The 15979-nt window shown below is 41.9% G+C and overlaps 1 protein-coding gene across 2 annotated transcripts in view; it reads right to left on the bottom strand.

Moving 5' to 3' along the window:
• The window catches only part of LOC311093935 (protein NLRC3-like), a 92428-nt gene that overhangs the window by 61942 nt on the left and 14507 nt on the right, over positions 1-15979 (bottom strand). The window contains exons 2-6 of one of the 2 annotated variants that reach the window (XM_084131614.1): positions 14306-14377; positions 13851-13967; positions 10598-10714; positions 5408-5467; positions 3525-5318 (exon numbers count right to left, since the gene is read on the bottom strand). In XM_084131614.1, coding sequence (XP_083987740.1) covers positions 3525-5318; positions 5408-5467; positions 10598-10714; positions 13851-13967; positions 14306-14355 — 2138 coding nt within the window. In that variant the 5' untranslated portion in view covers positions 14356-14377. Of the gene's footprint in view, positions 1-3524; positions 5319-5407; positions 5468-8340; positions 8458-10597; positions 10715-13850; positions 13968-14305; positions 14378-15979 lie in introns of both variants that reach the window. The other variant, XM_084131613.1, reaches the window with a different exon arrangement.

The following is a 15979-nucleotide window of genomic DNA, read 5'->3' as shown; positions in this document are numbered from 1 at the left end:
GAAAAAGTTTCAGTGGGACCGCACTCTTGCCCTCGAACTGACGAAGACAAGTCAGCAGTGACTGCGCGCGCTGCGACCGAGTCGATTTCCATACCGAGAAAAGAGATCCTCTGCACTGGGCAGAGTTTGCTCTTCTCCCAGTTGACCCGAAGGCCCAGACGAGCTAGGTGCCGGAGCACAAGGTCCCTGTGTTCGCAAACCTGGTCTCGAGAGTGAGCTAGAATCAGCCAGTCGTCGAGATAGTTCAGGATGCGAACCCCGTGTTCTCGTAGGGGAACAAGGGCTGCCTCGACGACCTTTGTGAAGACGCGAGGAGACAGGGCTAGCCCGAAAGGGAGAACCGCGTACTGGTATGCCTGCCCCTCGAAAGCAAACCGAAGAAACGGTCTGTGTCGAGGAAGAATGGAGACATGGAAGTAGGCGTCCTTCAGGTCGATCGCTGCAAACCAATCCTGTGGCCGTATGCATTCGAAAAGACGTACCGTCTGTGGTGCAGCGAGGCGGAATGACCGGCCCAGGCGTGGGTGGCATAGCGGCCCGGTGCGGGGGCACGGTCATTAGCTGCGTCCTGCCAGAGGAGGCCAGGGGAGGACAAGCGTCCCACGGGGGCGTGCTCTGGCAGGGGTCTGGCGGCAGAGGGGGACGAGAGTGGCGAGGCTCGTGAGCGGCGCACACTGTCATCCGAGAACTCTGTGTGCTCAGAGATGGGAGAGTGAGTTCTTTCTTTAACCATTTTAGGGTGCTGCCCGTCGTGGGACGAGCAGCGGGAATGGGACAACCAAGGATTCTCTCCCGGCCCTCCACCGGGGGAAGGAGCGGCCCTGCTACCGTCTTCTGAAAAGAACTCAGTGCCATCTCTGAGCAGCCCGTCTCAGGAGCGCCGCTTGGCCTGGCGTTTAGCGGGGCAGGAGAGGGCTGTGGCGCCATCCTGCGGCTTCATCCACGACGCGGGCCGGAGGCAGATGACTGCTGAGGCCGGTCGGGAGGGGCGGGAACCACAGGAGGGCGCCCTCGGCGGCGAGCAGGCTGAGGCACCTATGCCGACGACTGCGCTGCCGAAGCAGCGGGCCGCCGGGGCAGGACATGTTTTAGAGCCTCAGTCTGCTTCTGGGCAGTCGAGAACTGCTGGGCAAAGTCCTCGACTGCACCGCCGAAGAGGCCAGCCTGGGATATGGGGGTGTCGAGGAACCGGGTCCGCTCGGCCTCCCGCATATCAGCCAGGTTAAGCCACAGGTGTCGTTCCTGGACCACACAAGTGGACATCACCTGACCCAGCGAGCGTGCGGTCACCTTCGTCGCCCGGAGAGCGAGGTCGGTGGCGGCACGCAACTCATCGAAGAGTGCTGGGTCAGTCCTCCCCTCGTGCATGTCACGTAACAACTGGGCCTGGTAGACCTGCAGTGTCGCCATGGCATGCAGCGAGGAGGCTGCCTGCCCCGCAGCTCTATAGGCCTTCGCCACGAGAGTGGAGGAAAACCTACAGGCCTTGGAGGGGTGCTTTGGGTCGCCACGGGAAGAAGCACTCTGTATCGCAACAGAGCGTTCAACCTGGGGAACCCCAGTGTACCCTTTGGCAGCCACCTGATCAAGAGGAGGCAAGGCGGAGGAGGTCGCCGAACGATCACGGGAAGACAATGGTGCCTTCCAGGACCTCGTGACCTCCTCATGCACATCCGGGAAGAAAGGCATTGGGGTTGGGCGGCGACGAGGGTCAGCGGCCGCTCCCAAAAACCAATCATCCAGCCGCGAGCGCACTGGACCAGGTGGCGGGGACCACTCAAGACCAATGGCCACGGCTGCCCGGGAAAGCATGGACGTCAGCTCGGGATCAGACTCGGGCAATGCTGGCACACCCGAGGGTGGCAGCACAGCCGAATCGTCACTTCCCAAGGACTCCTGCCCACCTTGTGATGCAGCGATCGACATACGGTCCTCCTCTGGAGCGCCAAATGAGACCTGCGGCAAGTCAGAGGACTGTACTGCAGGCTCATTCGGAACACTCGCGGGTTGCACAGTGCTAGAGGGGGGTGCGGAGCGTGGAATGGTCGGCGCTTTGTTACACACCGTAACCCTCAGGTCACCCTGGCCGCCAACCGAAGTACTAGCTCTCGAAGAGCCAGTAGATCGGGGTGCGGGTGAGGGGACTCTACCACGAAGGTCATTGAGTCTCGACCGCAACCGTGCGATGGGCATGTTCCCGCAATGGGAACATGACTCATCCACAAACGCTGCCTTAGCGTGCTCGACACCCAGACACACAAGACAGCGATTGTGCCCATCAGAGTCAGACACATATAGACCGCAACCAGAAATGCACGGGCGAGGCATCTTTAAAAAGACGTGCCGCGTGCAATGCTCTTTTGTGAAAGGAGATTTCTCCACAAATGTTGAAGCGACCAGGGAGATGAACACACAAACTCTGGCAAATCACTGCACAGATAAGCAGGGAATGTGCACTCGCTGGAACTCGCTGTCACACCAACACTTGGAGAGAGGCTCGTCTCGAAGAGAATGAAGAGATGAACTCAGAATAGGCTGTGGAGTGAAGAATCAACTTGGCGCCGAAGCGAAAACATATCTGCATGTTGCCCGCGTACTTCCTTATATACCCCCAGGATGGGGCGGAGATACGCTATGCAAATTCCGCAGACCCATGGCATTTCATTGCCATTGGCTCGTTTTATATACTCGAAGATGATAGGCTTTCTAAGCTAAACCCCATTCGTCGTCATCCGACGTAACTCGGAGTAACAACGAAAGGGAACTAAGAAGCTCGCCTGCCAAAAGTCTTTGATTTCTAAAAAACTGAACTGAATAGATCATGTAGAAGTCTTCTGACCTATAGATTGTATGAAAATTCAGATGCTTATGATTTAGGACAGATTTGATGTTCTTTACCTAACCTGAAAATAATCAAAATAAGGTTAAAGGTGTCTAGAAATACGCACCATAAAACACTATCAAAAGTAAAATGACCTCAGAAGTTTTGGAAATAATCTAATAAAGATTATACATCCTTTTCAGTTACTTGATGGTAAACTTTTTTGGTCTATTTCTTTTTTGTATATCATTCATTATTCACCACAGGAGAGAAACAGACGACGTTGAGAGTATTAAATCATGTTTGATTCAAATTCAGAGTAGTTATTTATTCTTATGGAGCCTGATTGATTTAGTTTAGGTCTAGTTGTAGTTAAGGATAGCTCTACATTGGTTCATGATTAGTTCATATCTTCGCTAATCATGAGTTCATGTTGAATGACCAAAGCAATACTGTATTAGGAGAAATTCAAATATATCTTAAGTAACCCTTTACAATAAACAGTACATGAATAATCATATCCTAATACCTGAATCAATTAGGTATTAGGATATGATTATTCATGTACTGTTATTGTAAAGGGTTACTTAAGATATATTTGAATTTCTCCTATTACAGTATTGCTTTGGTTAGAAAACACATGCTAAAATCATAAAAGTGATCAAGTTTTATCAGTGTAATGATTGTTGTCAGAGTGACTTACTGAACTGAACTGGATTCTTTAACCACAGGCATCAGCTTCTGAAGAACTTCATCTGATCTATTATTGGCTCCAATAAACTGATGTAGATTAAAAACATCCATCTTCTGCTCTGATGTCAGCAACACATAAACCAGAGCTGACCACTGTGAAGAGGAGAGTTTGGTTCCTCCTATTTTTCCAGATTTCAGATAATCTTGGATCTCCTGCATCAGAGAATCATCACCCAGTTCATTCAGACAGTGGAACAGATTGATGGATCTCTCTGGAGAGCGATTCTCCCTGATCTTCTGTTTGATGTACTGAACTGTTTCCTCTTTGTTGTAGGAGCATCTTCCAGTCTGTGTCAGTAGTTCTCGTAAGAGAGTCTGATTGGACTCCAATGAGAGACCCAGAAGGAAACGCAGGAAAAGGTCCAGATGTCCATTCTTACTCTGTAAAGCCTCATCCACAGCTCTCTGATGCAGCTCAGATAATGAAGGATATTTCATCTGGTTTAAGATTTTAGAAAATAAACCTTGTTTGGTTTTGTCAAACACATTTCTCTTCTCATATGTAAAGTAAATGTGTGCATATAGAGCTGCTAGATGTTCCTGGATGCTCAGATGAACAAAGCAGAAGACTTTCCCCTGATACAAGCCCAACTCCTCTCTGAAGATCTGAGTGCACAATCCTGAGTACACTGATGCTTCTGTCACATCAATGCCACACTCTCTCAGGTCTTCCTCATAGAAGATCAGGTTGCCTTTCACAAGCTGCCGATAAGCCAGTTTCCCCAGTTTGAGAATCATGTCTTCATCTTTCACTCTCTTCTCATAGTCCTTTTCGTGTTTGATGTTGGTCTGAATGATCAGGAAGTGTGTGTACATCTGAGTGAGAGTCTTGGGAATCTCTCCTCTCTCTGCTTCACTCAACATCTTCTCTAGAACAGTGGCTGAGATCCAGCAGAACACTGGGATGTGGCACATGATGTGGAGGCTCCTCGAGGACTTCAGGTGTGTGATGATTGTATTGGCCAGACTCTGATCACTGATTCTCTTCCTGAAGTATTCCTCCTTCTGTGGCTCATTGAAGCCTCGTACCTCAGTCACTCGATGGACACACTCAGAGGGGACGAGATCCGCTGCTGCTGGTCTGGAGGTGATCCAGATGAGAGACGAGGGAAGCAGATTCCCCTCAATGAGGTTCATCAGCAGCTCGTCCTCTGAGGCTGATTCAGATATATTACACAGTTTCACTTTGCTCTTAAAGTTCAGAGACAGACGACACTCATCCAGACCATCAAAGATGAACAACACTTTATATTCATGACTGGATATTTCCATTTCTTTAATTTCAGGGAAAAAGGCATGAAGAAGATCTGAAAGACTGAGTGTGTTGTCCTTCATCAAGTTGAGCTCTCTGAAAGGAAGTGGAAATATGAGCTGGACGTCCTGATTCTCTTTCCCTTCAGCCCAGTCCACAATGAACTTCTGCACAGAGACTGTTTTCCCAATGCCAGCGACTCCCTTTGTCAGCACAGTTCTGATGGGTTTGTCTTGTCCAGGTAAAGGTCTAAAGATGTCATTGCATTTGATCGGTGTGTCCTCTGTTGCTGCTCTCCTGGATTGTGTTTCAATCTGTCTCACCTCATGCTCATTATTGATCTCTCCACTTTCACTCTCTGTGATGTAGAGCTCTGTGTAGATCTCATTCAGGAGTGTTGGGTTTCCCTGCTTTGCTGTTCCTTCACACAGACACTGAAACTTCTTCAGCAGATTTGATTTACATGTGCTTTGGACCAGTTGAGAATCACGACTGAGAGAATAAATGGTTAGATTACATAATAAAATAAAGAAGTAAAAGTTATAGTAAAATATCTTTATGTCTAGACAGAAATGTTGTACCTAAGATTAGATGATATGTGTCTTCCTCTAAATGTTTCTTGAGTGTCCATAGACTGCTTACTACAACAGAACAGAGACAATACAACAGAGTCAAGAAAACAGAGACAACAATTCATACAGTACTCATATAGAGCCAGATAGAGCGGTGCCAATGAACTCCTCAACGCTCCTGTTAACACTTTAACATAACACTGTGTTTTAGCAAAGTATATTTTGCAGCTGAATATTAGCATAAAAAAGAAATATATATTTTTAAAATGTTATTAGAAAGACAATGATCAGAAACATTTAGTTTGATTGTTTAATTTGTAAGGGGGAATTAATAAAACTAGTGCAAAAAATGCCCGTGCAAAATCAGTTTTTGTGAGCTGATCACCGTCAAAAAAGTTCAGGAGATATTTCTTGCAATGGCAATATGATCAAAAATAACTTTATATTGATTCAATGGATTAATTGCATTTTGAAAAAAAAAAAAGTAAGTCATGAATTTATTGCATTTTTGGGAAAGAATTATCCGTTTTTATAATAAATCTTTGAAAATCAAAATCTGGATTTGAATTTTTTATGTTATTATAACCTAAATATGCTATGTGAAAGTTTGAAACAGAAAATAGTGGTTTTCACACATTTAGTGGTTATCTCACATTCGAGAGATATGCAAATAACACATAGACAGACAGACGGACATACAGACAGACAGACGTTTCTGTAATTTATAGATATTTATAGATGGATTTATCACGTTCTGGAACCAAACTATAATATTCAGAAGTAAACAGTGTAGCTGACTGAGTGTTTATGTCAGAATGTTTATTTTTAAACCAAAACCTTTTAAAAATGATATATTTAACGATATCTTTAGCATTTCTCAACCAAACAACGTCAATCTTGGCACTGCACTTACTCGTGCCCGTAGCGAGACACCTGTCGAGTTTGAAATCCATCGGACTAACGGTTTGAGAGATATGTGGTTAACAGACACACACACAGACAGACAGACAGACAGACAGACAGACAGACATTTCTGCAATTTATAGATAGATGGTCAGAAATGGCCCTGTCTGTATTTAATGTTTTAATCATGTAATTGAAGTGTTCGTCTGTTGTCTGTGTGAAGACACAAGAGATCGTTCTGACACTGATAACAGCAGCAACACACACTCAGCATGAGTTCAAAAACTCCACATTCCAGCACCAGAATGAAATTAACACAAACTAATGAAAATAATACTCTTGCTAGTCAGCTGGAGATGTTTCGTGTGTATTAGGTACATCCGTGCTGCGAGATGTTTCAAAAAGTGGTGGGGACAATATTCACCCTGGCAAAGAGGCACAAGTCCCACATGTCTAACTCGCAAATTACGCTTATGTTTGTTGCATCCACTCGCGTAGCTACGGGTGGGCCTGGATGGGCCTGGGCCCACCCACCTGTCAGTCAGGCCCATCTAGTCAGTGGCCTCACAAGGTAGCCTAGGAAATTATGTTGCGATTATCACAATTTTGACCTATAAAAATAAATCTTAATGTTTCTTGATTCTTGTTTGGTTGTCATAGTGATGACGAAATGCCCGCGTAGCGCATTTTGCAGTCAGATTGCGAACAGCCCATCCCCCCTTCACAACGACGAGCACATTTCACAGAGGGACACTGAAGTTTAGCTACGTTATGTTAAACTAAAATGAAACGGTCAACACTAAAGTTCGTGTCCAAAAGACCACGGCCGCCACAGGAGGAAGATAATGCAGATGTTCAGGAGAATTGACTGAATCGTTGGACTAACGAAATCATTGCAGTGTTCAACTCTGGGGGTCGCATACTGGACGCGCAGCGCAGAGCCGCATCGCGTCGCGTCTAGGACAACTCTCACCTGAAAATCCGATAATGTCAGCAATTTTCATTAATGCAGCTGATTTCTGTAAATGAATATAAAACTAAACGTATATTGCAGCCCAGGGTGAAGTCAGTATATACATTAACTACGATTTGAGACAAATAAATGCAAATTTAATATAAAACTAGGCTATGTAAATTTAATATAAAACTATGTAAATAGCGCTCTGTGGCGCGGCAGGATTTTGAACAAGGTCCTGAGCCGTTGCTGGGCGCAGCGGACAGACGCCGCCGGTGTGTGTACACTCATAGAGAATAATGTGCTCGAATTTAAAACTGTGTGCGACCCCCAGCCCCGTCGTCTCCTGTTATAAGCTAGTCATCAAAAGTAAGCCAATCTACGTTTACTATGTAGTTGCCTAGTCAATGTTGTTTATATAACGTGGTTTATGTGGCCGCTGAGCCAGACTATGACCAAGCATTGTTTTTACACACTGTCCACTGTCCTGCTGATTTGATGATGGTGTTGTTTTGCATCTGTCAGATGCGCGTGTGTGTGTGGTGTGGCCTGGCCGCGGGCAGTGGAAATGCTGTTCTTATCTTTATGTTCTTTCTTAACACTGCTTATGATGACATACATGCTTGTGCTCTGATTAAACTGTGGTGTATTCAAGCAGGTGTAGTTGTGTTGGCCTATTTTGATAAAAGATGCATTTTAGGCTGTGCCCACCTGATTTTCTCTGGGCCCACCCACATTGTGATTCCTGGCTACGCTACTGGTTGCATCATATGCCAAACGGTGACAGTTTAAAAATGTGACTGAAGAAACTGTTATGTGTATTTTTCCGAAGTTTGCATGTCTATAAACTCAAGAAGTTTTGAAGATATCCTTTTGAGATTTCAGTTCTCAGCAAAAGTTTCTTTTGATATGTTTTTTGATATTTTTTCAGGGCCTATGTGGTTTAATTCAATAAATGTATCTTGTTTTCCTCTATTAAAATAAACGGATAGAACAAACCTGTCTGAGAGACAAAAAATAGTCTTTTTCCAAGGTTTTCATGCATGTAACTCGAGAAGATCTATCTATCTATGAAATGTTGTACCTCAGATCAGTTGATGTGTGTTTTCCCTCAAATCTCATTGGCACTATCATAGACGCGTCACTCTTCATGGACACACAGCTGGGCTCCGGTGAGATTGATTTCTCCCTGTGGATTTGACTTTAATAGAATAGAAACAAAAGAACAGAGACAAGAATTCTTAAAGGGTAACTAAACCCTAAACCAACTTTTTTTAGTGAATGATCTGTAAGAATGGGGCTTTATTAGTGCTGTTCATTGATTCAAGTAATTTTTTTTACATTTGTGTTTAAAGTGTTTTAATTTGACAAAATATGGTGTAAAAACGTCTGAGTGCTGCCCTCTTCAGGTTGAACAGTGGCTACTGCAGTTGAATTTTCCTATTGGAAGTTGTGGTACCCTCTGACGTCAGAGTGTACCAGCTAACCACGCCCTTGCCTGCAGAGAGATACGTCTCAGATGCACGCCCCCTCTCCACTGGGCTCTGCCTACTTTTCTAGCAATTTTCAAATATTGCCAGTGGGTGGAGTCAGGCTCTGACCAGGGGTTTAGTTACCCTTTAATTATATTACAGTACATGTAGATAAACCTCACACAGAGAAACAATCCATCCATCTTTTACCATTGGTTTTTAATCTGTTGTTGTGTTTGTGTTTCCCAATAAAGCCCCTTTCACACAGCGCGATGATCCTGGCAAATTGCAGAGAAATTGCCAGAACGCCTTCTGTGTGAACACAAACACGACCCGGGATTGATGCCGGCATCGATGCCGGGTTGGGGACCTAGTAACATTGCCGTGTTCAGTTCCGGAACGCGCGCTGTGTGAACAAAAGCCGTAATAATGCCGTGTCGTAGTGATGACGCTGAAGCCGGGATCGTTCGCCAGCTAGTGAAACGGAACGTAATGCGGTACTTTATGATCGAATCAGAGAAAAAAATGCACAAGCGTGTGAAGGATTACAAATTTAAGAATCTATTTCAGATATGCTTCCTTACATAACATCACGGTGAAGAATATTGTATTTAGCTTTTAAGGTTAGATGACTCTCACACGAATAATTCTGCTCAGCAAAAATGCAATTCCTGTTTCACCTTTTGTCTTTAATGGCTCGAGCCAGTAGCCCCAGATGCACCTTTTGTCTTTAATGGCTCGAGCCCCAGTCCCAGACGATGAATAGTTAGGCTGATTGGATTAGCATATACTGTATGTGTTTGAATAGTTATGCTGATTGGGTCTGTTTCTCTTGAGCAAGCCAGATAACCTGCCAAACCGGTTTTCGCTTGATAGAATCAAATCCTCCCTACCTGTGTATGCTTTGTTCAGAGTCTCCACCTCTATGTAATCCCTCCCCTTTTTGAATGTGTATAACTACCATGAATACTGTAATTAGATTAGACTGTTTGGATGACTGCAGCAACGCAATGCGAAGTTCTCAATAAAGAATAACTTCTGCTTGAACGATATCCCAATGTCTCCTGGTCTTGCTTCGATGAAGGAAAAAGTTTACAACACGTGGTAGAGAAAAATCGCAGCTCATAAGCAAAAACGCTGCTGAGACATTACAAGTCGCATCGATGTCATGTGTCTTTACAGGATTTTTACGGGTTGTGTGTGAACGCACTCTCTGATTCCGGAAAATCACTGGCAGTGTGAATGAACCAAAATCAAACGAACCCGGGTCAAATCCCGGTTCACTTTATCCGTGTATTTTCCGGAATCTCTGTGTGAAAGGGGCTTAAGTGATGTAGTTGTGTTTAGTTTGGTTGAATCTGGTTTGGTTGAGTTTGACAGTGTAGGATTGAAAATAATCCAAGATATTTGAAATGAACCAAAACATTTGCTTGATTGTTTTCCACCCCCTTTTTGGACCATGTGGAGTTCCTAAAGGCACAGAGGGGCTGATAGTGATCAAGGCCTGTAGGCCAAAATGTGTGTACTTTGGGGGTCTGAATGGTCACACCTTTAGTACGGTGGGGGAAGTTGGAATGATCTGATTGGTCATAATTTCTCACAATTGGGTTTTAGTCTCATGGTCAGGAAAGGATAAAATAAGATTGTAACTTTTGCTCTGTCTCTTTTTTGCTCTGCTCCCCCTTCCCCTCGACTCCTGCTATTGCAGAGCTTTATAATAGTGTGAGTCACTGAGTTATACATGCTTACACACTATCATCACCTATTTCTGTATTTTGATAATAAGTGAATACTTGCCAAATGATGCCATACATGCATTATTTGTGTGTGTCTGTGATCTCTCTGTCTGTCTAAACAAAAATGTTGTACCTCAGATCAGTTGATGTGTGTTTTTCCTCAAATCTCATTGGCACTATCATAGACGCGTCACTCTTCATGGACACACAGCTGGGCTCCGGTGAGATTGATCTGTCACCCTTAAACTGACTTTAATACAACAACAGAATAGAAATAATAGTTATTCTCTACCAGAACCAATATGGTTGATTTTACATGAAAATAAATTCCACATGAGAACGTTATCTTTTAACTCTTTCCCAGCTTTTTTTTTTAAGTTACCAGCCACCGCCAGTGTTTTAGACCATTTTCACAACATTTTCATAGCCCCCAGATTATTTTTTTGTATGAATGTCTGAACATGCAATATATCAGAAGAAAGAACAGACCCTCCCCTTTAAAAAAAACGAAAAAAAAAACAGTTTTATTCTAGCTTCATGCATTCTTTTATCAACACCTAAGTAACATTAGGCAGTTTTGATTTATATGCTGTTTAATGTTGATGATCGTGTTATTTTACATAAGCATATGATTACATATGAGATCGCTAGTTTTTGCACCATCGTCGCCTGTGCTTTGATCAGGAGATTTAATACTCTTTCAGAAGATGTGTAATAGCGCCCCCTACCGTATAACAGTGAAAACGCAGTAAGCTGGAAAATTCCCTCAATGGCGAGTAAAGAGTTAAAGGGGACTTATAATGCTAAATTCACCTTTACATGGTGTTTGAACATAAATGTTTGTCGTAGTGTGTGTACACACAGAGGAGGACTTACCATTAGGCAAAGGTAAGCGACCGCTTTGAGTCCCCAAAAGTCAAGGGCCCCCTAAAAATTATTTTAATATACAAGATGCGTAATAATACTGTTATAACCTGTTGAAATGAGAGTACTGTGACTGCACTGGGGTGAAAACTATGATATGGCAAGTGTAAGCCACACCACAATGCTCAGACAGTTCCATGTGTCATAGCCTTGATTTGGGCTTAGTTTTTTGGTGAACGAGGTTGACCGTCGGAGCCCAGTCTACCGACTCAACATCACCCAAAGCGCTAGGGCAGCCTAAAAAGTCCCAATGAAGTCCATATTAGACTACCGGTAACTTAATAATCACTACTAAATAAATGCGCATTTAACAACAACCTAATGCTATATAAACACAGACAGAAAAAGCAAGTTAGCTAGCTAACGTACCTCCGACGAAGTGCTCGCTGCAGACACGGGCATTAGCAGACTCTGCTCCTCCTGACCGCAGACGTACGTTTAAACTCCACTTTTTACGACGTTGTTCTGTCACCTTTATGAATGACAATCTTTGGTACTCTTTAAAACCCCTTTCCCCTTTCTCGGTTAGAATGGTTGGAGCGGCCGTAAACTACACAAAACATGGGCATTTTTTCAGATGGCAGGTCCTCAGCTATTTCACTTCCTGCCCTCCATCTGAATTCCGTGATCTCGCGAAGCAGCAATGTGACGTCACGTGAAACCAACCTATTATATAGGGCCCCATTCCTATATTTTAGCTAAATCCGCCCCTGTGTACACAACCACCCTTTAATGGTAAAAATCCACCCACTCCTCTTTTTTGAATCTCCATAAATCATAATGCTACTTTTTGTGACGTCACAAAACGCCTTGGCCCCGCCCACTAATGCTGATAGACCCCGCCCTCACTGAGCTGAACACAGTCCGCCATTTTCTACGTGCTGGAGCAGCTGTAGTGATGAGAAAAATGCCCCAGTTCCCTACTAAGAAAGCCAGGTGTGATGTTGGATGTAAGAGTGAGCATCAGACTCTTCATTTACTCCCGGCAACTGAGCCACTGAAGACACAGTGGATTCATTTTGATTATGATGGGAATCTGCCCCTCAAGTTACCTAAAATCATTCATGTCTGCACCAGTGTTAATTTCGTTGACGAATAATTTTCGTCATTATTTTCGTCAACAACATTTTTTCACAGACGAAAACGAGACGATAACTAAATAAAAACTAGTTTTGAATGACAAGAACTATGACGAAAATCTATTGACATTTTTGTCAACGAATAAAAACTAGACGAAAATGTTAGATAGTGACGATTTGGAAAGCGATCCAGTCAGAACTGATGTCCTGCGTTTGTGGTAGATGCGCACATTTGTACTGTGACGTGCTGATCTACCCAGCGGCACACGAGTTGGCATGTGTGTCTCATAAAACGTTAAAACATGTAAACGTCTGGGAGAATGAGTAGAGCAGACATGTAGATCTGAATAAGAGTGACGACGCAAAAAAAAGCTCTATTCGGTACGGTTTTCTGTGCGCACACACCCGACCCGAAGCCATTCACATAGACACCTATACAGCGCGCGAGTACAGAATTGAGCTCTCTTTCGTGTCTGAATGGACAAATACACACAACATTATGTCTAAATGTCCGTTTTGGAGAGTATTCACGTAAATTTTGTCGGTTATGTCTTAAACAGTTGTGAGTGTATGGCATGTGCATCAGTGCAATGGATCCGCATGTCATTGGACATGATCCGATGTCTTAAAGTGACAGTGGGTAATAAACCTAATGCGGTCTGTGTCCTTAATATTGATCAAGCAACAAAAGAAAAAGAAAAGCATACACTGCTTGTTAATAGCTTTAATAAGGATTAATTATATTTAATTCATACAAATAAATATGCCTGCTTGAAAGAATAGAGAATGATGTAGGCCTATGCAAGTAGTTATAAAGAATTCATATATCATTCATTGAAAAAAAGACTGTCTTCTACTTTAGGAAAAGTGGTTTGATTTAATTTTAAGATTTTTTTTTTAAGTTACAGTAGTTAAATCTGTATCTGTATTGCACGTTTAAACTTTAAAATCATATATTAGCAGGTTAATATAGGCTTATGTTTTCTCCGGGAGTATATGGGTTTGGGTTAAATGCAATAAATGCAATTCTAAATAAATGCATTTAAATTGAAACCCATTATATTTTAGTCGACTAAATCTTATTGTATTTCGTCGACTAAAACTAGACTAAAACTAAAACAATTCAGATGACTAAAATATGACTAAAACTAAATGGCATTTTAGTCAAAAGACTATGACTAAAACTAAATCAAAATTTGCTGTCAAAATTAACACTGGTCTGCGCTAATCATATTACACCAGACTGCTTTGTGAACAAGGGTTAATACAAAGCAGTTTTTTTCTTAATTTTTCAGGGCCTATGTGGTTCAATTCAATAAATGTATCTTGTTTTCCTTTATTAAAATAAATGGATAGAACAAACCTATCTATGAAATGTTGTACCTCAGATCAGTTGATGTGTGTTTTCCCTCAAATTTCATTGGTTCTGCCATAGACGTGTCACTCTTCATGGACACACAGCTGGGCTCCGGTGAGATTGATCTGTCACCCTTAAACTGACTTTAATAGAACAGAGATAACAGAATAGAGACAAGAATCAACTTGCTGATTTAACATGAAAATAAATCCCACATGAGAAGATCGTCTAAGATCGTATGTTGAAGAGTGATGAGACTGTCCAAGGATAATGTCATATATCATCTAGCTGTCTACTGTATCTGTGTGTCTTTGGACAGTGTTTAAAGACCCTGAGTGTCTCCAACTACTGTATATCCCGGCACCAGAATATGATAGAGACAACAGATCACTATACCAACCCTGGCAAACACACACAACACCCTGTTATGTGCAGAAAATGAGTCTTCTATAACATTAAGATCATATGAAGATTGAAGTACCTGAATCCTGGAGAAGAATCTCCATGTCTGAATGTGTGTGTGTCGTCCATGATTCATTCAGTCTTCATGAAGCTGCTCGAGTAAGAGATCAGAAACACTCATTCACACACACTCAAATACAATACATTACAAAATTATTTGCAACTTTGACAAGTTTTTTTTTTCAACAATCTTGATTATGTATCTGTTATGAACTGCTCCAAGACACAAAGGTCGTGGATCTAAATGCAGTTTTATTTAAAGGGTTATACAGAATCGTAGTCAAAATCCAGGCAAAGGTCATACACAGGCAGGCAATCCAACAAACAGACAAATCCAGAGGGTGAGGCAGAAACAGGAAAACCAGGACACGGGCAGAGATCAAGAACTAAGGAATAACGACAACAAAGAAAATGCTCAGAAATGCAGTGGAATAACGTACAAGACTTCGCAGGGAATGATGAGGTGAACCAGGCTTATATGGGGTAAACTAAACAATATAATGAGACACAGGTGAATGTGATAATCAGGGATGATGAGTCCAGGCAGTGAATTATGGGAAATGTAGTTGTGAGTGAATAATGATAGTCTGATGTAGAGTGCCCTCAGGTGGCTCTCAAGGGCACTCCAGATGATGACCGTTACAGTATGTTATGAAGAAAAAAAAAACAAAAAAAAGAAAGAAAAAAAACTGAAGTCTCATATTTGTATTCTCATTCCACCATGACATTTTCCCCCATTATTTTATTGGTTAAAAAAAGCTGTGATAATGATGAATTGCAAGAATATGATAAACACTTAAATACTGTATATATATATATATATATATATATATATATATATATATATATATATATATATATATATATATATATATTACAGCTGGTGTGTTAGTATACAGCTGGTGTGTTAGTATAAAACTCACAACCTGGAAAAAATATGAAGAATTTACAGGAAAATAAAATAATTTGACATAAAAAATTATATATATATATAGACACTTATGGTTTATAAGTTGATTTGGGGTCATGTAAATGAATGTTAAAATTACAAAACTTGCAGGTTTCTAGTTTAAGTTGATGTATCACAATAAATAAATACATAAATAAATAAATAAATAAAATTATTCAGGACTTTTTTCTGATTATTGAGGCCCAAAATGACTGAATTTCCTGCTGCTTTTCCAAAACATTTGTTTGCGCTGAATTTTGATAAGCTAATGTCACTTTACCCGCTCATGTTAACATTTTAGCATCATTTTATGTCTATAAGCAATAAAAAATATCATGACTTTACATGTTCTTCTACTGGACCCACAAATACTGCAATAAATGCACTTATAAACTACAAACTGGCTATAGCATGCAATATTTGTTTATTTCCTTGATAACATGTTTCCTATTATTATTATTTTTTTTTTTTTTTACATTTTCTTTAAATGTTTAATTAAACAGTTTAAAATCATTAACAGAATAAATTCAAACAATGTTAACTGATTGCATGTTTGCTATTTCTAGAAAGCCCTTCTCATCTGATGTTATTCTGGTATTGAGGCAGGTTGTCACAGAACACTTTATACTGGACATTAATTTACACAGACAATTATAATCAAACTACATGTCCAACAAAAACAGTAAGGATTTGAATAATAAGATCAAGAACTTCATATTACATTAAGAACTTTAACTATGTTAC

The sequence above is a fragment of the Abramis brama genome, assembly GCF_963993115.1.
Source record: "Abramis brama genome assembly, chromosome: 12".
NCBI classification, from domain to species: domain Eukaryota; kingdom Metazoa; phylum Chordata; class Actinopteri; order Cypriniformes; family Leuciscidae; genus Abramis; species Abramis brama.
Note: the sequence above shows the minus strand (reverse complement) of the source record. Positions and strands in the feature narration are given on the sequence as shown.